Source organism: Nesoenas mayeri (genome assembly GCF_963082525.1).
Source record: "Nesoenas mayeri genome assembly, chromosome: 3".
Taxonomy (NCBI): Eukaryota; Metazoa; Chordata; class Aves; order Columbiformes; family Columbidae; genus Nesoenas; species Nesoenas mayeri.
This window is the reverse complement of record NC_137544.1, coordinates 16,454,705-16,477,080: the sequence shown is the minus strand read 5'-3', so window position 1 is coordinate 16,477,080 and position 22,376 is coordinate 16,454,705. Positions and strand designations below refer to the sequence as shown.

Sequence of the window (22,376 nt, the reverse complement as noted above, 5' to 3'; positions counted from 1 at the left end):
AACAAGTTCTTCAATTTAGTTAAATCCACCAAGCAGGCCCATTGCCTGCTCACAGCGTGGAGTCAAAGACAGCACCGCTCTCGGTAAGGGCAATGCGTTATTTTATGAGCTGGAACACAACTCTTCCTGTTTTACCACAGACAAAGCTACTCTGATATTTTTCAAGGTAGTATTTCATCTTACAAAAAGATCAAACTCTTTCCATCACACAAAATAGCCCTGCTTTCCCAGAACTCTATTTCCACAAACAAAAAATATGGAAATTAAAATCACAAATAGGATCTGTTTCATCAAAGTATTAGCTACATTTCTGTGAGGCTGACAATCTCCTTTTTAACGTGTCAGGAATTATGTGCGTAATTCTCTTTAATGGGTGATACAAATGTTCAACCCACACTGAAAAAAGATCACAGTTGGCATGAGTAATAACTTTTGTCTTGAACATAAACAGTTCCCCTCTAGCTCTGTACATATCCTCCAACATCAATGTAACCACAGCTGTCAGGGCAGCCTCACCTCTTTCTATGTATATTTTAGCTTTAATTTTTTCCCATGCTTTCACTCAGTGAAGATTTCTTGTCTTCCCCCCCCTTTTTTAAATTTTTTTTTAAAGGGGCCTAAACCTGTTCTCCAGTTTTGTGGGCAAATTCACTGCAATAATAGATCTTGGTGTTTAGACATCTTTAAACATTATTATTAGCGTGCAAGAAATTAGAGCCCTACATCAAGATCTGGGGGGTTGGTTGTTTTTTTAATGGAAAGTGAATTTCAGATCATAGTTTTCCTCATTCAAGGATCTCCAAGCACTTTACATAGTTAGAAGAGTTCTTGTGGCCTCCTTTTGTACAAGCAGTAGCACAGATCCCCTGCCCACAGCCTGGGCACAGCCTCAGCGGTCACCCGCCATGTGCACGCAGCCAGGGCAATGCTCCGTGCAGGGCCATGGCAGGGGCTGGGGCTGGAGGGGCCCCCAGGACACCGCAGTGGGGAAGGACCCGTGTCCCCTCAGTGAAGCAACCCACGTACCCTCGAACCACCCATGTTCCCTCACAGAACCACGGAATGGTTGGTGTTGGAGGGGACCTCTGGAGATCATCTAGTCCAACCCACCTGCTAAAGCAGGTTCACTCAGAGCAGATTGCACCTCTCTGGGCAGCCTGTTCCAGTGCTCTGGCACCTCAAAGTAAAGAAATTTCTCCGCACATTCAGACGGAACCTCCTGTGCTTCATCCTGTGCCTGTTGCCCCCTCATCCTACCGCTGGGCACCACTGAAAGGAGTCTGGTCCATCCTCTTGACACCCACCCTTAACATTTATAAGCATTGATGAGATCCCCTCTCAGCCTTCTCTTCTCCAGGCTGAACAAACTCAGCTCTCTCAATGAAGCTCGCAATGTCCCCTCAGAGATGCAGCACCCGTGTCCCTTCAGTGGAGCACCCGGTGTCCCCTCTGCACGCTGCTGTCGCCCCGGCCACCGCCACGGCCACGGCCACGGTCACGGCCACGGTCACGGTCACGGCCGTGCCGCCGAGCCGCGCAGGCACCCCGGGCACCGTCGAGCAGCGCCGGGCCGCAGCGACCGCTCCGCGCCCCGAGCCGCCCGCAGGGGCTCTCGGTGAGGGGAGGCAGCCAGGCTGGGGCGGGGGCGGCCCCGCTTGGGCTCCGGAACGCAAGTGCCAGGGCTGCAGTTTCCAGGCCGGCGCTCGGCGCGGTTGCCACAGTGCGGGTCCCGGGGCGGCTGCCGGCATGGACGAGGAGGCAGCGGTGCGGCCCGGGGAGCGGCGGGGGCGGCTGGTTTCGCTGGGCCGGAGGGAGCTGGCGGAGCACGGCAGCCGCGTGGGAGGCGCTTCCCCGCCGGGCGCTCAGCGGCTGCGGGCCGGGGCTGCGTGCGGTTCCGGCGGGACAGCCGAGGCGCCGCTGGGCGCCGCCTGCGCGGGCGCTGCCTGCCCCGGCCCGGCCCCTGCCTGCCCCGGCCCGGCCCGGCCCGGCCCGGCGCGGCCCTGTCCCGCCCGCCGGGAACGGCCGGGGCCCGGGGGCGGCGGGCGAGGCCCTGACCGGACCCCTCGGCGTGGCGGCCTCGGTGCTCCGCAGCCGGCGGGGGTGCGGGGCCACCCACGGGAGCTGCCCGCGGGGGGATGCTTCTGACAAACACTTTAAAACATCTCGTTTCCCCTCTTTTCTCCTTCCTCCTCTGGTTTCTCCGAGAAGAGTCCCGTTCTCCGGGCACGTCTCTTCACCGGCCTGTGCAGCCTGTCTCCAGCTGCATGGGTCTGCACAGTTCTAGACATTCATTTTTACTTTCATCTTCCGCTCTCTGCTTTTTGTCTCTGCTTCCATTTCTGATGGGTGGTTTTTTTCAAGCCATGTCATGTGTGGATTACTATTCCCCTTGTACTAATGTTAACATACACAAGAGCTGGTGTGTGCTGGCTAAAATTATTTGTTCACGGTTATCTATAGTTGCTAGCAAATGCTCTGATTACTTGTTGTCTACCTAGTGCTAATGTAAAAGGCATAAATATTCTCCCCTCTGAATAATCTCAAATGCTGTGAAGCAGCCTGGTAATAGTGCCATTTGTTTTACTTGAACACCTTTGGAACTTATTGTTTGTTTCCTTTTAGAGAGAATTTAATGAACGCTGTGCTCAGTGCTCGGAAGTGAACTGGGGTCTCACTGATGGAGGCAGATTTTATTGCAGATCTTGCCACAATGTTACTGAGGTAAAAAGATAAGCTACTGGCCTTAGAAAAGGTTTATTTTTATTGTTTCTTGGTTTTATATTAAAAAAAAATATTTCCTCCTTGGCATTAGTATTGGCAGTATTGTGGTTCTTCCTTTTTCATGCTTTACTTGACACTGTTTAGTGGTCGTTGGAATCACAACGTGTGCACTGAGCCACCTGAAGATGCTGTGTTGCTGCAGCTGTAGTGCTGCTGTGCTGTGTGATGCCTTAGAGATAATGCCTGGGTGCTGCTGTGCTTCAGTACCTACCAGTGTAGACAAACCCTGATACACGTCCCCTGAATGTCCAGCATAGTAATTCTCTATTTCTGCAATTTCTGAATGAAAATTTCAAAATGTTGTGTCTCCCTTTGGTTTAGGAAATTTGAACAAGTTTCTCTGTTAATGTTTTACGATGAGACAATCTGTGCGAGTTAGGCCTGGCTTTTTTTTCTTGCTAAGATGTATTCCTGTTTTGCAGAGAACTAGAGAAGTTATAAACACTGATTTTATTTCTAATACGAGAGTCCAGACAATCTCGAAAGGTTCAAGAAAGAAGGAAAAAACTGGTATGTATGAGTTTCCCTCTGTATTTTGCGTGAGAGTGGCTGTTCAGCCAGGGTTTAGCTAGCCCATTATGTCTTTGGCGGTGGCCAAAAGCAGATAGCTTGGAAAAACTGTAGGAACAAAATACATCTCCCAAATGCTGTCAGAACCTTCAGCAGTCACTGTTGGTGACTTCCTGTGCCACAGGTGACCTCTGTGACCCTGGTAGTGGAGTTTTTTTGTGTTGAACGGAGCTACGTGTTACTCATTGCCACTTTGATTTGTGGAAGGCAGTATTCATTGAATATGCTGGTGGCATGCATTCAGATGTGGTGATCCTCTTTGTTCCTTCCTTATGATGGCTATCACAAAACCAGAAAAGCTGTCTGTATCAGTTTGATGTACTGGTGGTCCAGCTCTTAGAATATCAGTCTGGCTTGCATTACAGGTGCCTGGTCCTGTAACCTACACACAAATCTACATGGAAGAGACTTTGTGCAGTTACAGTAGCTAAACCAATGCTACATCTTTCATCCAGAGTCACTTCTATACTTCTGAGTTCCTGATTCAGAAGAATAGTAGTCATTATGTGTGATGATATATATCATAAGGGTGTCACAGTAAGGCTGCTGCTGGAACTATGTATATATACTGTGATGGCTGGATAATTGTTTTACTGTTGTGGCCACTTCCAAAAAGCAAAAATGCATATCAGTGCTAAATGAAGCATGGGTTTGTTTTGTCTCTGACGCTGGCCTATCTTCGCTCTACTGCGGTGTCAGTGGGTTCTGATAATACATTCATTTTAAAAGAACAACTTGTGTGTAGGTGAAGGGAGGAGTGAAAAGCGGAACCACCTCAACACCTCCACTTGTCTTTATCCTGTATTACTGCTAAAGTCGGAGCTGTGTACCACTTCATGTTTTTTATTTCTCCTGTTAGGAAGGTCATGAGCCATCCCCCAGGCTTCTTAAGATAGAAACTCTTAGCTTCATACAGTCCCCTCTGTGAGTACAGTTACATTATACTATGGCAGCTTATTTTCAGGCATTTATAGGAGTAAACTGTATCTGTGGTTAACAGTTAAAGCCAACATTGTTAAAGCAGGGCAGAAGCTTTGGGCAGATAACTTCTAAGCTGGTGAGATGCAAGGTGTTATTGGAAGGAAAAATAATGAAGAACAGGTGTGGAGGGAATGAAAAGGAAGTTGAGAAAATGCGGAGAAAATGTCTAGAACCAAAAGCCTGTAGAAAAGGAGAAGTAAATATAGAGAAGTAGGTGTGAAAAGTAAACACAATGCCGTCTGAGGAAACAGTGAATAGATTGGAGCAGGCCTGCTTCTTATGAAATTCATGTTCTGCTGAGGTTTGCTAGAAACTTGGAATATCTGAGAAAGTTTCTTTCATTTAAATGTGTGTGTTTCTGTGGGAGAGAATGGTGAAGAACGTGGTGATATTGGTTGTTTTTTGCCTGACTCACCACCATAATGTGTTCCAATTTTCTCTGCTGGGGATGGGAAAGAAATGATCATATTTAATTTTTTAATGACAGGTTGTCAGTTATTTTAAAACTGGTCACTTAACAACTCTCCACTCAGTTGCCACACTAGAAGTTACAGTGAAATATATTATTATTGGGAAATGTGTGGAGAACAGTGCTTGTTCAGTAGCTTTTCTTCTTGATTAAGACTGTGAATAAATGGAACTTAATGGAGTATTCACTGTAGCTGGTTTATCCTCTAGGATCTGAAATTATTTAATAGAGAGACATGTCTCTGTCCTAATACCAAGAGAACAGAATATTAAGTGGAAATAAGCATGCATAAGGTTAAAATAACCCAAAATAATTCTAACAGTTTTGTTTTTGGTACTCAGATGGAGGCTGTGAATGGTATGTTTGTGAAGGCTTTCAGCTTGTACTCAAGAAACAAGCTGAAGCTTTGGAAGCATTAGGAGTATGTCCACAAATGAAGGTATGTAGATGTCAGTGTGAGTTGTACACGCTCTGTACACACGCTGTTTGTGTGTTATAGGACCTGCTATTTCAAAAGACTGTAGCTTTTAAAGTGAGTTGAACAACTCTCTGTTTAAAAGTATTGAGCATATGAAAAACTTAGCTTCTCTGGTAATTTTAAAACATAGTTAATAAAATTAGAGGCGGAACATTATTCAGATTCCGGAGTTAGAAATTGAGCTCTGTTCTCTTAGCAATTAATGATCTTGTAAACTTTGTACTAATCACTATCCATTTGTATTTATCAGGATGAAATTCTCTGCAATTTTTGGAGGCTTTACCTTCAGAAGAGCAAACAGGCATATTGCGACAGACCAGATGGGGAAACTGTCAAAGCATTACCTGTAAGTGAAAGGCTCAAATCCCATGAGATGTTTGGTATCTTTTTAAAAAGCAATAACAGAAACCTACTTTGAACAGGCTACATATCTAGCTTGTATTGGTGTCAATTAAGCATGAAAGTTGTCTTCTAAACAGGGTTCACCATGTGCATTTTATTGTTGGGATTTTTCCTATTTCAAGAGAAAAATGAATCTCCAAGTATGGAAAACTGCTTATTTTAAAAAATTTCTTTGTCTTGACATAGATAGTCAGTAGATAGAGCAGAAATTAAAATACCAAATGGATCACCAGTTACCACCCTTTCCTGCCTGCTCTCTCAAAGTCAGTTATTTAATCAAGCTTTGTTTCTATGTATTACCAACTTCCTCGTCACTGTAGCAGACTGAAATTTAATGTAATCACTAGAACTCTTCTTATTTGGAGAAATCCTTTAAAAATGCTTTTTTTTTCAGAATTTCTTTACATGTGAACAGTTTGGGTTTAAACTTCATTTACTGTTGATCATGCATGTGTTACGCTTTATTTGGGTCTTCAGACGGAAACAGTAGCTAACAGTGACTTATTTACAAAAGCAGGTGTGCGATAGCAGTACTGATGTGGAGAGTGAACCAGAGACGCCCAGCCCCCTTCACTTGTTGTCTCTCTCTGAAAGTGAGGGGGATCTACAGACTGATTCCAGCTTTGTCTCATCGATTAGCAAGGTCTCAGGTAGGAGCAACAAACTGAACTGTCTGGAAACCACTTTTGTACAGCTTTTTAATATAAATTAATATGTATATGCAGTGTATTCATGTACAATGAATTGGAGGAACTGGTTGGAAAGTGTAAAGTTTTCAGTCCTGTTTGCCACTAGAATACTTTATATTCTGCCACAAATGTAAGACTTTTCTCCCCAACCGCCACCCAAGGAGACAAAAGTTGAACAGGACCTGGAAATACAATGGGAAATGCAAGAGGAAGTTCTGTTTCAGAACAAGGTTGCTCCACGCCTCCTGTTTGGAGTGGGGAAAAAATTGCTATTATATTTGTAAAGCTAGATGTTTACAAACACGATAGCTTTGAACAATGAGCACTTGTTCAACTAATAGCAGAGCTGTCAGTTGTGACTTTGATATTAAAACAAGAAAAAAAAACTTTGTTCTTTTAGGGACGGTATTTTTTTTTCTGTCTCATAGGTACTTTTAGCTTTCTAATTTTTTTGCTTACAGTATTTTTGGTACTTCTGTGTTTTTGTCTCTACATTCTTTTTACTACTTTTCCTATAACCCCTTCTGTCAAAAATCTTCTTTTAGCATTCCATCAGTTTCTCCTTTCTGTTCACGATATCAACTTGAAAATACTGAAAATATTTAGCATTCTGTAATTAAAATGTTGCAGAAAATTAGAGTGTTTGATGCTATTGGCCAAGTGTAATGCCAGTCAATGCTGCAATGTCTGATAGTGGAAATACGTTTCTAGGCAGATTTGAAAGCTTCTGCTTGAATTTTAAACTTCTGATGGGTTTTCTTATTTTGCTTTATTCTTTGCTTGCCTTTTCTTTTCTTGTTTCTTTCAGTGTTTCTTTTTCTCTGTTATGTACTGTCCTCTTTATGTCCTATTTCTGTTTTTCTATGATATTGCCTGTATACCCTCAGAAGAATGCAATCTTTTTCTTTCATGTTTCTCTCTTTATTTTGCAAAGTCCAGAAATGGAATCAGAATGAGAAACTTGATCGTCTGCAGTTAAAAAAAAAATCAAAACAATTAGAGAGGGAGAAAAAGGGACAAAACTGGTGGCACTGGTGAAGGTAGATAGTCTTAAGATAGGCCATAATTTAATGTGCTCTTGGTCTGTTTTTTCAGAGATCGAATTCAGCTTTAAGTAGTCATACTGATTTCACTAAAAGCTCTTGAAATGGATTAAGAGTCACTAAAACTACAGTTTGGTGAAATCAGACAAACATAGGACTTGGTTTGTGTATTGAAATTTAACACAGGTAATACTAGAGGCGTTCTAATTGATTAAAAATCATTGTGAAGATTCATGGGTTTCCTTTTCTTTACTGTTTTTACTGAGCTGTTATTACTACAGACTGGAAACCTCAGTACCATTTTTTTCCCTCTGGGACTTGTCCATTGTGCAAGCCCTTTTTGTTGTTTTGATTTTTTTGGTGTGTGTGTAGAGTTAATACCAAATTTGACTGAGTATAGCACTGAGATATTGCTAGAGAAGCCTGTTGAGCTCTTAGGTTATTACCTGTGTGTAACTGTGTTGTCACGCCTTGCATAAGCTGGAAGAAGTAAAAGGAAATCGTGTGCCATCATTAAGGCCGCAAATATAATGAGGATTATTTTAAACTGAGTTGAATGTGAAATTAATAATGAAGTTTCAGTCATGAGGCTGCCTCTAAGCATAAGTATCCATGTAAAAGGTGAAACTAAGAGGGTTAAGTGATGTTACTGTGTTTGTTCTCTGGCGCACCTGTACAAGACAGACCTTGCAGGATGCTGTCATCTGGACCTTGTCTTGCTCTGTACCAGGTGTGTGTTTGAGCCAGTTCTTCTAACCTGTTGCCGCGTCCCTGCCGTTTTAGGAGCCGGTAGGTGGCATCAAAGACCAAATCTGGCTCAGGAACACAATATTTGCAGTGTCTGTCTTCATGTTGCATGTCAGTGGGCACTGGACCTCCCTGCTGACCGCTGTCACCTTCCAGGCTTGGCTGTGACCTGCCAGCATAACCACAGAGCTGAGCTGCACAGCTCTCTCAAGTTTTAAACTGTTTTTTGCAGGCTGCTTGCCATGGCCCTGCAGCTCCCAGCTGGGGAGCTCTGGATCCAGCCCTTGCTGTTCTGTCTGAACAGGTGAACAGACTGTGGGTAAACACAGTGAGAAAATGGCTACAGAATCGATGCTGATATTCTGTGCTGCTGTGCTTTAAATACAAAACATTTCCATTCGGTCTAGCTGGGTCATTGTGTAGGGAAGAGAGGCTGTTCTTTTTTTCTTCCTCCTTCCCTGAACTCCCAGCTTTCACTGCTGAAAAGGTTCCGAACTCATAAATGACTCCCTTAAATTAAATTTCTCATTGCTGCTGCTTTTGGTTTTCAGTGATTCATCTCAGTAGGGAAGTAAGGAGGTTTGGTTGGTTGTTCTTTGTTGTTTTTTTCCCACCTTCTTCACCATTTGCTATATTTTTGTTCTAGAGGTATTTTTTATTTAGTGTAGTTACATTATTTTAAAAGAATATTTACATTTCTACAGTTAGAGATTGTATGGCAGATGGTTACATACCTTTACTTCAGTAAAATTTCTGTGATGTAAATAATGTTTACGTTAAAGTTCTGACTGTGAAGTTTAAAACACTGTTTTAATCCTCAACTCCAAGGCATTGATTTAAGCACATTGAATTTTCCCTTGCTTCCCCACTGTTCCTTTATCTCTCAAATGGAAAATAGTATTTCCAGCTCGTAAGTACTGTTAGTTATGTGTTAGATAGGAGTTCATGTCCTTCTAGAAGCCCAGGTTTAAGTGTAGTTCCCAATAAAAGTTCTGTTTGGATGGGTACCAGAGCATGTTTTGTCTCTTCATATGATCCAGCATCTTAGTTAAGTGAAGCAGCAATTTATGAAACAGGTTGTCATCTCTTATCATGGGAGATGAATAAATTAGAGTTAACTGTTTAGTAGAAGAGTACACAAACTACCCAGCTACTCAAAGTAATGATTTCAATATGTTGCTAGTTGCTGAAGAAGGGTCCACATATGTTCCTTTATCTTGTTTCCTATATACCATGGACTGTGTGTATGTTGTATGAATTACTTTTTTTTTTCTTTTCTGTTTTTAACATAAACACAAGCGAGCACCTCTGTGTGCTCTGGATCGGTAGATGGTAGCTTGTATTTCATGAAGAACCAAAAGGAGAAGCTGAGGATGACAATGCCAATGACCCTTTCGTTCTGTTATATGGCGTTACTCTGGTTGAGAGAACCAATGACATTATCTGATCTCTTAAGGTATGTCTAGTCTCTAGTGAAATATTTGTTGCTTTTGTAAATAATACATTTTTAAAAAGTTAGATCTGTACTCTTGCTCTTTTACTAATTTGCTCGGAAAAAGTGAGAATTCCTCTCTATTTAGTTGTCTTATCTTTACTTTGACACAACAATTTGTGCTGCTGCTTTTGGAGATTATTCTCTCTGTTGCTTGCGATGAATCTAAACGACCTGTAAGGGAGAAAGTTTTGGAGATAAAGAAGTTTTTATCCTTCTCCTTCACAATTTCTTAAGATTAACTGGAGGTGTGTATGGTCACTGTTCTGCTATTCTTGCTGTTGTCAGCATGCCAGAATTAAATGAGTAAACATTCTCCAGGACTTACATCAGTGTGCTCATACAAACAATACCAGCAGTATACAGTGATATGAAAGGTAGCTAAATAGCTTCACACAATGGAGTTGGGCACAGAAATTAATATAGGAAGTCTTTTTTCACCCTCATATCTTTGTAATTATCAGAGTTCAGAATGATAGAGTGTTTAATGTAGGAGAATAAAATGTTCTAATAGTAGGGTTTGATGCTAAATGGAGACCGTCAAAACTATTGCTGACAGTGGTGTTCCCTTCTCCCCTCTACAAGGCTCTGAACACACTCCTTATTTACTTCCAGTCCTGTCAGTATTTAAGAGATTTTTGGACAATGCCCTTAACAAATTCCTTTAGCTTTTGGTCAGCAGTTGGACTAGATGATAATTGTAGGCCCCTTCCAACTAAAATTATTCTATTCTGTTCTGCTCTGTTCTGTTCTGTTCTGCTCTGCTCTGCTCTGCTCTGCTCTGCTCTGTTCTGTTCTGTTCTATTCTATTCTATTCTATTCTATTCTATTCTATTCTATTCTATTCTACTCTACTTAAGGAATGAAAAATAATTCAGCTTTTCTTGTTAGTAATAAATATTTGACATCAGGCCCAAATAGTTTAAATTCAGGAATTCTTAGGTCTTCCATGGAAGATCTTTTTTTATATTGATACACCTTTTTAAACAGTGTTGAAATTCTGTGGGGCAAAAAATGTTACTTTGCTAAAATTTAAGGAACAGAATGACTCAAGTAACTGTAAGTTGGCAATTCAAATTGCAAACTTGGACAAAATAAACTAAAAAATGATTCAAAATTCAGTTGATACGGTAGATTTCAGTTCTTTAATTTTTATTTTTCAAATATGTAACCTGGGAGCTAAAAGGCAAGGCAGTGAGGACATCATCCCCACCTGCGGTGCATATAACTAGTACTGATGCTGAAAGTGTGACAAATGCAAGGGAAGTTTACCCCAGAGCCTGATCTGCCATTGTGGCCTCTCTCCTCTGCAGAGCCAAATTCCACCTGTAACTTTCTAGCTTTGTACAAGCTTTCTGAGGAGGATGAGTGTTGAAGAATGCTCTGTTGCAAGTACTTTTTTAAAAGGGGAGGTTTGTATGTCTGAAGTACAGTAGTTAATACGAGTTAATTTATTTCTATGCAAAACAGTGTTTAACCCTTTGATTAAACTTTAGTGGGGCACTGTTGCCTTCATTGGTCAGAACTGCACAAACAACTGCATGTTTGCATAACTGGGTATGCTGTTATTGCATAAAAGACGCTTGTAAAATGTTCAGCAAAATGCCACAGTTTTCCAAATTCAAACTATCAGCCTCCAATACAGGAATATTTATTTAGTGGATTAAGAAATAGACCTACTGACTAGGATCTTCCTACAGAAATTCTATAGGAGTCAGAACTACCATAGCATACTCTGTATTTTTGTCAATGATTAGAAAATAAATATATAAATCATTTCTGTTAATGTTTGTATATAGCAAAAATCCAAGTAATAAATTACAATTGCTGGAGTGGAGCAAATGGTTCACAGTAGATAATTTTTGCTTATCCTATCTTGTTTGGAGAGAAAAAATAACAATGAAATATTTATTATTTGTTTACTGAATAGCGGAAACTGTTTCTGGAAAGCTTGTGGGGTCATGTGAGGGAAATACATCCTCACAAGTTCCCGTCTTAGTACAATGGTGTAGTTTGAAAAAACGAACCAAGCAAACAAAAACCCCAAAATGAACAACCAAACAACAACAACAAATCCAACTGTCAAAGTTAACTGTTAAGAGGAAAAGTAAATAGGGGTGTTTGCTTATTAATGGTATATTGTTGTATTTGGCACTCTAGAAATTTGGGAAGATCCAGGAAAATTATTCAGAACCTGGAGAACAGCCTTTGTATGGAGATATTTAGGAGATGAGTGCATTTGCTTGAAAGGATTTAGAGGAAACATGAAAAACACAGAGGAAACAGTAAAAAAAAAGCTGGAAGCGGGGGTGGGGGAGGAAGATCAAATATAGCCCAGAAAGGCATAATCAGAAAACTAGTAATTGGAAATTGAAATAAGATGATTTGAATGAGAAGGTATCATTTCATTCAATACAATTCATGTGTATAATACTTTTAAAAGTGGGTAAATCAGAATGATTCAGTGACTTAAAATGCACTGAACATATGAACTAAGTTAAATGCAGAAACCGACATTTAAAAAAATGTCATTTGTATAGCTAAGTTTTGCCATGATAACGATAGTTATATAAGACTGTAATTACATTATCATGCTTCCCTCCCTACCCTTAAGGTCTTTGCCTTTCACAAGTTTGATGAAGAAGGGGAAAGAATTTTGAATTGCGTGAACTACCATAAAATACTTGTTTTCTAACTTCTGAATATTTAAGTTTTAAAAATCAGACAATGCTCACATTTTTGCATGCATTAAGATACACAGATCAAAATAGCGACAGACCACAGATGAAAACTATGCAGAGAAAACATTAAGTATTCTACATTACCTTTTAAATCTTTATACGCAAATTGTTTTATTTAAACCAGCTGAATTACAGTTGTACTTAAAGTTCTGCTGTGTTTTTTCCTCAGTTTGGTTTTCTCCCTACCCTGAAGTCAGCTGACTGCTGCTCCTCCCTTGTGATACATGCTTAGGCACTATAGTAGGGCAGCCTGCCAGCTTTTGAAGGATTTACAACACCAGAAATATACTCCTCCTTGCTACTTGACACACTTAGCAGACAAACACTACAATTACCTCCTCTGACAGGGACATTTTTGTTTAAAAATAACATTTATAACAACCTTGTACTCAAGTCTGTGCAACACATTTTCCATTGTGAATAATGTCACAAAATCCCTATGCTGCATGTTATTTATCTAAATAACGAATAAAATTGTTGGCTTGTACAAAAAAGTTTCAAGGTGCTAGACTTGGAGATTCTGAGAACCAGTGCTTTTCAAATGCAGTTCTACCCAGCCGTGCTGGCAAGACCAAACTTGTAATCAGTTGGTGGCATTACTGTGTGGCTTTAACAGATGCATCATTTCCTTGTAGCATGCAGAGGACCTTGGATTTTTTTCATTCTTGGACCTTACTAATATATACTGCTGCTGTAATTAAAAGAACACAGACTATGTACTGTATCTGCCAGTCAAGTTTTCAGGCACTTCACTGATACAACAATCTCACAAGTGTTTTGATCGTCTGTTAAATGAAAGGTTTGGAAGAACAGCAGACAGAAGAAACTGTTCTGAAGTGCTATTCCAAATCTGGGCTTTTGGAGTAAGTGTTTAAAACCTGAATCATCAGCACATTATATTCATAGTAGGGTATTTACACCGTTTCATGTATTTTTAGAACATAAAAACAACTTTGAGCCTGAGAAAGAAGAGCATTCGTTTGTATGGAGACAGTAATTTCAAGCTAGGAAGGATGCTATTATTTTTTAAACAGTTACAATGCTTTGACACGGCACAGCCAAGTGAGTGGAAGCTCTTTTTTTTTTTTCTAAACCATTTTGATAGACATCGTTTGTTTCTGGATTTGGTTCCAGCATCAGTTTAAGCTGATTTGAGTGTCAGTTGCCTTGGTCCTGCATAAACACTCCTGCTCTTTCTCTTGCCCTGGGTGCATTCATCCAGTTCATGGTGTATTAGTTGAAAGAAGTAGATCTGCAGAAAACTAATTTTGCAAAAGAAAGTTTCGCCGGACATTTCAGCACAGGTTAATTTGCTTCACCGCGGTCCATTTCCGCCTTGTGCTGGCAGTCAGCTGAGTCTGGAGACGTGTCTGGTTGAAATCAAACCCTGGAAAACAAAAGACTGGTTCTCAATCTAAGGCTCTTTCTGAGAAGTCACACAGGTGCTTTTGTCAGCAGGGAGGGGTGCATGGCAGTGGCTGGAGGGTGGGATTCCCCGCTGCAGAGGCAGCAAAGCTGCTGGGGTGGTTTGGCTGCAATCGCCACCACACCCCAAGGAAGGTCCCGATTGTTTGTCCTCTTACATCTGCTGCTGTGCTGGCTCAGGAGGTTGCTGCCATCAGTGTCTTGGTACCAGCTCTTCAAATCCGAAAGCTGATTGTGTGATTGCGCCTTAACGCGTGTCAGTCAACGCTTATCATCGGCTGAGCCACTGCTGCTGAAAGAGGAAGGTCTTGCTTCTCTTTCTTCTCTCCTGCTTATGTGATGCAGCCCATTCTCTCTGCCAACTCTTGCACTTGTTAGGAGCCATCTATGAGCCTCCTCAGTTTGTTAGAAGATGGGGAGCAAACCTTTCTTTCTTGCCATAGAGTGATGGGTAGTCTGCTGCTGCTACTGTGAGTTACATTTGTAGAAGAAGATCACAGAATCATAGAACAGTTTGGGCTGGAAAGGATCTTCTTCATCTAGTCCAAGCCCCTGCAATGAGCAGGGACATCTTCACTAGATCAGGTTGCTCAGAGCCCCATCCAGCCTTGAATGTCTCCAGGGATGGGGCATTGACCACCTCTCTGGCCAACCTGGGCCAGTGTTTCACCACCCTCATTCTAAAAAATTTCTTCCTCATGTCTAACCTGAATCTCCCCTCCTTTGTTTTAAAACCATCACCCTCTGTCCTATCTCAACAGGCCCTGATAAAAAGTCTGTCCCCATCTTTCTTATAGGCCTCTTTTAAGTACTGAAAGGCCACAACAAGATCTCCCTGGAGCCTTCTCTTCTCCAGGTTGAACAACCCCAACTCTCTCAGCCTGTCCTCATGGGAGAGCTGTTCCAGCCCTCTGATCATCTTTGTGGCCTCCTCTGGCCCCTCTCCAACAGGTCCATGTCTTTCCTGTGCTGAGGGCTCCAGAGCTGGACATGGGACTGCAGATGGGGTCAGGATGGTGAGCACCAGGAGCGCACAGCCAGGCCAGGAGAAGGGAAGTACGACTGGTTATGTTGAGCTTTTAGGTTGCCTCAATCTATTCTGTGAAACCATCCCTCAAGTTTGAATTCTTCAATTTAGTGCAGTTGACCTTGACAAAAATGAGCTAAGGAACTGTTGTGCTAGGACAAGCAACTGGTGCTGGGTTTGGAGGACAACCTCACCAAACATGTGGACCAGTGCACTCCTCCACTCGGGGTGTGGAAACGCCATCTGCGCTGGTTGAGGAAAACTGTTTAAATTTTGTTAGCAAAAGGTACATCACAATTTGATTAGAAAGTATTGTGCAGCGACTTTTACCTCTTCATTTAAGGGACTAGTTCACAGAGCTTCTGAATAAAAAGGATTGGGCGATGTGATTTTTCAGATTGCTGCTGATTTTCAGAAGTCATTAGAAATGGTCAGTTAATTCTAACAGAGAGACAGTTTTCATTAAGAAATGCGCTTTTCATTTTAATCCCGGTTTGAATTCAATTTTTAAATTAAACTGACAATTCAGTTGAGAATGTTTAAAAAAAAAAATAAAGATATGTAACTGTAAACTTTTCAGTAACTAGCCTTTAAACAGAATGTTAGTTGACTTCAGTAGGTACACACGATGTACCATGTAGCCAGTGGTGGTCAGGGCACTGCACTGGGAGAGGGAAGGTCGGCTTGTGAGTGGCTGTGGGCTCAGGAGGGAGGTGGATCCTCCTCAGCAGTGGCTGCTCTGGCTGTGAAGATGTTCTGCCTTAGGCTGGTATGGTTTTGTTTGTTTGTTTTTCTTCTTTTTTTTCCCCCCAACACATTTTCAATGAAAGTGGCAGATTGCTATGCTTACTTTATGGGGAACTCAGTGTTTCAGCCCGTGGGACTGGATCCAGCTGTGGATTGAAGTGTGGAGGTGCTGCCCCGCATGGGGTGCAGATGCAGAGCCCACTCTTACAACCACTAGTAAGCCAGGAGGGACTTGAGATCATAGACCAAGAAGTTACTCATCTACGTAGCAAGATCAGACAGATACTGCACAGATAACCCAGCTGGCAGGAGAGAAAATTGTTTTCCAATCTCCAATATTATTTAAAGAAGAGTGTCTTTCTGCTAGAAATGTTAGCTTATTCCAATTTAATGTACTCTTCTAGCAAAACTCTTTGGAGAATGGGAGACAGGAAGGTAGTTCCAGCTCAGTGCTATGGGAGACCGCTACTATGCTTTAATCTGGAATGAGAATAGCATCTGTGCTTGTTCAGCACTGGTGTTGCCTGCTGTGAATGTCGGCTGAGATGTTAGATAAGAGCAGAGGTTTGGTGTGGTGGTAGCTTTTTATTGGTACCTGTTAAGTCCCATCTTACATATACACATGAAAAAGTCAAGAAAAATCCTGAATAATACTGTTGAGCCAGTTTTTAACCAAAAATGCATTATTTGGGTGCAAATTTTAAAAAAGTGTATTTATTAGTATACAAAATAATTTCTATTCATATCTGAATAATACTTAAAAAAAATCAGAATACAGATGTCATTAATGGGGTTTCAGCTCTGTGTATCTGCTCATCATTGTGTGACTTTCCTCCCGACCACATTACCTGACTCAAACTCCTCCAGCAGAAATTGTGTTTAAAGCTTTAAGTAAATTTTACTTTTAAGAGTTTTGAAAAAAAAAGAAATGCCATACCATTCAAAGGAGGCTTAAAGCAGTTTCAGAAATGCAGTAGCTGAAGAATGTGCAGAACAAACTCCATATAAGCGTGTTGATTGTGAGCTTACTGCCGTAACATTATTGTTTGTCAGTCATATCTGAGCCAGAACTTACAGGCCTGTTAAATGATTGAACTGGTTTTTGTCCTGTGGAGCATTTACGGGTGTGTAACTTCAGATAGAATTGTTGAGGCAGTATAATAGTGATGTTATTTCAAATCAGAAGTTGATTTGTGTATTAATTTTAGAATAAATGCATGCGTTTGTAGTAGTAAAAGTATTTTGATTTGGTTGTGTTTTTGTTTTTAATGCAGGTTTGTTGTTGAAGGTCATATTCCGTATTTGAATGTTTTTCAGCATTTTCCGGAGAAGATGAAATTATATGGAGTTGATCTTAAGATCTTTTGTGTAGAGGTAATTTTTTTCTGGCAAGGGAAAGATTTTTAAAAATGACCAAAACCCAGTCATCTTGTGATATTTCAGGTTTTTTAGTCACTGTACTAATAAATCGATTAAATATATTCTTATGCTGTAGAGTTCATGTTTTGCATTTTTGGAGCCTGTGCAGAAACCATTTCACTCTGTAACTCAGAGTATTTTAACAAGTCTTACTAAACCGATTATCTAAGTTAAAACAAAATCAGTAAGAACTTGTAGAGCAAAAGGTATTCAGAACTGCTTTGGGAACACTCAGAAGTAGGATCAATGTCTAAGGGCAATATTTTGGTGCTTATTTAAAAAATATGTCTTGAATTTGTTTGTAACTCCACATTCTTTTCATAAAATACGGGTTGCATGCTGTCTCTTGGTCTGTTTCTTGCTATATTGGTTGAAATATATCAAACCTAAAGTCTGTACAAGGGGTTGCAGCCCTTTTGGAAGCTGAATAGGGATGGACAGTCTTGAGTAAAATGTGAATTTCTCTTACTTAAGGTACTGTGGTAACAATTGCCAGCTGATGGCATGTTGCAGAAAGAAGTTTATCGTGGGTATTTGAAGTGTGCAGAACTTAGCTTTTACGAGCAGAAGGCAGCAATTCTGCTAACAGGAAAAGCTGGGGTTTGGTCTGCTGTAAGCTCTTTGTGGCCCAAGACCTCAGTAATGATGTTGTGAGTAATGTTACTGTTCTCCAGTAGCTTATATTCAGCAGGTCATGAGTTGTTCAGAAGCTAATCGATAGCATTTGTTTTTTTTATATGACTGTTATCCTGTCTGGATAAATAAGAATTATGACCTCAAATTTAAAAATTCAGGAGATCTATTTAATATGAAACCTCTTGATTTCTTTTTTTTTTTGTCTTAGATATTTCCTTAATAGAAAAGATACATCAGGTTGAAACGTGGGTATAAACTTCTTTTCTTTGTAAACTCTTTTAATTTTGAGTCTCTCTGTCCTCCTTTGCCTTCATCCTTTGGAGGTGTCTGTGTCACTTAAAAATTGTTACCTAGAACTGTTTTCTGGCCTGACTAAATAAAATACACACCCCACCCCGCTGCCCCAGCTCTCCCAGAGCTGACGGTTCGGATTATTCTGCTGTTTCCACTATGGACTGTAGCGTGTCCTGATGTGGCAGTGGGACTTTACAACTTGAAAGCCACAAGCTGGTCAGTTTAATCTTGTTGCACCTTTTACAGAGAAGAGAAAGTCTAGCCCCTTCACCCTCCGTCACTTTCCTTTTTTTCACAAACTGGGGAAAAATAACCCAAACAAATCTGACTTCTCTTGTCGTTGCTTATGATGAGTCTGTATCTAGTGTCGTCTGTTTAGCCTGCAGGAAATTGCTGATCTAAAAGCTGAATTTTTGTAACTTCCATCTTGCTTGTCTGTGATACTGACACCCGCACCCCTCCCTTCCAAAGTATAAGTGGATATATACACACTAATCAAGTAATCTCTTAAATTTGTTTTCACTGAGGTACATAGATAAAGTTCTGCAAGCTTATTGTACAATTTATTTTTCAACCACTCCAGTATTATTGTGGCTTTCACTTTCTAGGGATATCTGCTCTCTTTTTTACCTTCAGTGTTCCTGTAGTAACACATCCGTAGGTTTATTTAGTTTTAACATTTTTAACTACATCATTGGGCTGATAATTACAAAAACTTGAGTAGCTGAGTGTTTCAGAACTGATCTTGCTGATCATTGCAGCACTGAGATAACCAATAGTTTACTGTATCTAGTTTTGACATCTGAGTTTTGAGAAATTCAAGAGATTAGGTTACTGTCCCGGAGCAGGAAGGCAGATTGTGTAATACTTCATCCAGAAAATACAGCATGCATTCTTTTCTCCTTGGTGTTCTGTATATAATATTTTATAGACAATTATCTTCAAAACCTTTACGGGCTTATGACTGTTAATAACCAGGCAGGTAAGATGCTCTAATGCCATTATTTGTTGTACTTCAGGTCTGGTGAATGTAAGCTGAATGTTCTAAAATCTTGATAACTGACAGGACTACTCAATATTGTCTCCTTTTTATTTTGAGAAGGCTTTTAGTGCATTTAATTGTGTCCTGTGCTAATTCCCTGCAGACTGAATTTGAATCAAGAAATAGTTATGTCTTAGTGGCTTGAAGGATTTGAAGTCATACTAAGTATAATTTTATCAGTTTGGTACAGATTAAACCTAACTTGATAAGGCTCATCATATAAAAACATTTTCAGTGGCTTAAAGTGTGTTTTTCAGTAACAATTTCCGAAATACTCAAAATATACTGAATTTCTATGAGTTTGAAGATGTTATAGCTTTAAAAAATTAAATGCAACAATTATTACTAGGTGAGTCACATCTACTTTCTATCTTTCTGTGTAGTGACGTGTGTATGTGTACATGCACAAGGGCTTTTTTTTTTATGCCTTGTCATTTAGTAGTAGTATTTCATACACAAGGAATGTGACTAGTCTCAGGCTTCCCAGCTGATGAACCTCTGTGCTGTGTAATACAGGAATGGAGTCCATATCACTGACAATTTTTCCCTGTCCTGCGTACAGTTTTGCAATTAGAGGTGATTGCAGCATCTGTCATACAAGGAGAGGCTGAGCGCGCTGAGATTTTTATCTGTGAGAAGGCTGTGGAGGATTTCAGTGATGTGTATAAACCCCTGACGGGAAGGAGCAGGGATGGGGTCAGACTCTGCTAGGTGGTGCGCAGTGGAAGGGCAGGAGTCAATGGCACAAACTGAAATACAGAAAATTCCATTTAAATGTAGAACTCTTCTACTGTGAGCGTGAGGGAACGCTGGAGCAGGCTGCCTCATCTTTGGACATGCACAAAACCTGACCGGACACAATCCTGAACAACGTGCTGTAGTTCCCCCTGCTTTGGGCAGAGGCGTTGGGCTTGGCAATCTCCAGAGGTCCCTTCCAACCTCAAGTATGCTGTGATTCCAACTGTGTAATATGCCTTGTATTCTGTTTCACATTTTCAATGTAGGGGGAAAATAAGCCCTTCATGTTTTTAGTAATGGAAGAACTAATAGGAAGGGGATGATTTTTCATTCTGCCCAAGTTGAACTTTAAAATACGTACCAAAAAGGTTATCGTATCGGGACATCTCCATCTGGAAGTCTCAGAGCTCTGGGCATAACTGCCTCATCAATAAAGAGAAAAGGAGCTTCCACATCTTCAGATTTTCTTTATCATGATGTCATATTAGACACGCATCAGGTTCCAGCTGGAGATAAGTAATACCTAACAAGTATTTTATGAAGGATAAAAGTATTTTATAAAAGATTTTTGTGTAAAATGAGTTGTTTATCTTCCATATGTGTTTATTTTTCCATTGCTCTTAAGTCTCTTTCCTAAGCCTTCACTTGATTAGTCATTCTACTTATCCCTTCATCTATTAAAATCATGTGCATATTAGAAGTTAGCCTTTGGTAAATGGGTTTTACTGAAATGCACGATCAAAGGGCTCACAGGGCAAACGGCAGCAGTAACAGGGCACTCCTGCTTAATTCTTAGTTCACAAGTTCTAAGTTCCTGGTACAAGAGAAGAAAAGCAAGTTTTCATCTTACTCTGCAAAATTTCATTTTTCTAAACCAAGTGTTCTTATCCCATTTGATTAAAACCTTTTTTATGCATCACGAGAGAATAAGATACTTAAGTTTTGATTTTTGTTCTATGCAGTATATAAAGTTTCCTTTCTAATGCAGAGGATATCCATTTCTTTACAAGCATGCTAGTGTAGGAGTTAAAACGACTTTGTAAATTACTAGTATGTAGAAAGTTCTGTGGGTAATTTCCTTTCAGCTTGCTTTATTTTTATTGATAGTATCTGTCCTCCAGTGAAGCCACACACAGATTCCTTCTTCCATTTCTGCTTGAAGTAGGGATATATCCTTAAGATACAAATGCTCTATTTTGTTTTTAGGGATTTATCTTTATCCTCATACAAAATTGATTAAAGCATCCCTTTTCTCTTGAGCTAGCAACAACTTGTCCTTGCCATAGGTCTGCGTTTCCTTCTATTCTTGACTCAGGATTGTGTTTGACTCAAGACCTGATCATCTTCTGTGCAATTATTTTGTTTGTGCTTTAAAGTTGGTTCTGCTTTGCTGTCTCAAGTTTACCTTTAGCTTTCATTACTTTTTATAAAACTCATGGTTTTTTGGTGAATTTTACCATTAGTGCATTGTAGATTAAAAAAAGAAAATCAATGTCCAAAAATAAGTTTTGTTTTTGATTCTCATGTTCTTAACACACACACACGTGCAAACTTAAATCTATATGTGTATATATATAGGTGAGCCAGTCACTCCCATGGCCGTTGGGCAACGCGATTTACCGAAGTATTGAAGATAACAAACACGTCATTTTGGAGTGTGTGCTGCGTGGAACAGGACAGGTGTAACCTCATAAATACCCTTCAGATCCGGTTGTTCTGAAGAGCTTGGGGAATGCTCGTATTTTAGGTGCAGAAGTATCTGGACTTGGCAAGGAGCCCGACGTGTGACTCAATCAAGTTCCCTTCTTTCAATCTCTCCTCCAACTTTAAAATAACTATTTTTTTCCCTAAACTTACAAAGAATCTCGTGTGAGGTTGGTTTGGTTTGGTTTGCTTTTTTGCCCCTAAAGGATGGAGGGACTAGGAAAAAGTTGAGCTTGGTGAGCGTTAGATGAATTATGTTTAGAAATTGTCCACCAACCGGCCCTCAAAGACAAAAGGACTGGGTGTTTACCTGATTATCCTTGCTGCTACTTCTGCCCTGGAGTGGGGTCATGGAACCCGGGCTTCTCTGTATAAGCCTTTCTTTTTTTTTTTCTCTCTTTTTATTTTTCTTTCTTAATCATAGATTGAAGTAGCTGCGCAATTCTAAGCCTGTCTGAAACCTTCTGTCTTCCGAGAGGGCCACTGAACGCTTCAGTGTTGACAGTGTTGTTGGTGTACGTTGCTGTTTAGGAAGCTGTATCTTAAGAATGCTTCATTTTTTGTTTTATGATTTAATTCCATTCCTCTCTGTCTTCCTCTGTGTGTTGTTTTTGTTTGTTTGTTTGTTTTTAATAATCCACTGAGTATTGTTCCCTATAACAAGAAACGTACTGTTTAGGGAGCTTTGACCCTGCAATGTGAGAAAATTAATACCCAGGTTACTTTTCAGTTGTCTTAGTGTACATTATTATTTTGTTTCCTTCTACACATCTTACCTCCAACTTACCCATATTAACAGAAGCACTGTTTCATTTGAAATCTGCTCTATATAATTAATCTATTTCCATCCCTGGATGTCTTGATTCTTCAGGAACTCCTAGCATTACTCTCTGGCTTTTTCCATGATACAGAAGCGCTTTCTAAACTTCCAGCTGAGAGGGATGTTAGCAT

The 22,376-nt window shown here is 40.4% G+C and overlaps 1 protein-coding gene across 1 annotated transcript in view; it reads left to right on the top strand.

Annotated features, from left to right (window-relative positions):
• Positions 1-1,392: 1,392 nt before the first annotated feature.
• TAF1B (TATA-box binding protein associated factor, RNA polymerase I subunit B) overlaps positions 1,393-22,376 on the top strand; it is a gene marked incomplete at both ends in the record, with an annotated part of 48,872 nt that continues 27,888 nt past the window's right edge. The window contains 8 exons of the mRNA XM_080342962.1: positions 1,393-1,836; positions 2,623-2,721; positions 3,204-3,291; positions 5,143-5,240; positions 5,530-5,625; positions 6,199-6,331; positions 9,460-9,616; positions 16,867-16,966. Of these exons, the coding sequence (XP_080199088.1) occupies positions 1,393-1,836; positions 2,623-2,721; positions 3,204-3,291; positions 5,143-5,240; positions 5,530-5,625; positions 6,199-6,331; positions 9,460-9,616; positions 16,867-16,966 (1,215 nt within the window). The remainder of the gene's footprint in view (positions 1,837-2,622; positions 2,722-3,203; positions 3,292-5,142; positions 5,241-5,529; positions 5,626-6,198; positions 6,332-9,459; positions 9,617-16,866; positions 16,967-22,376) is intronic.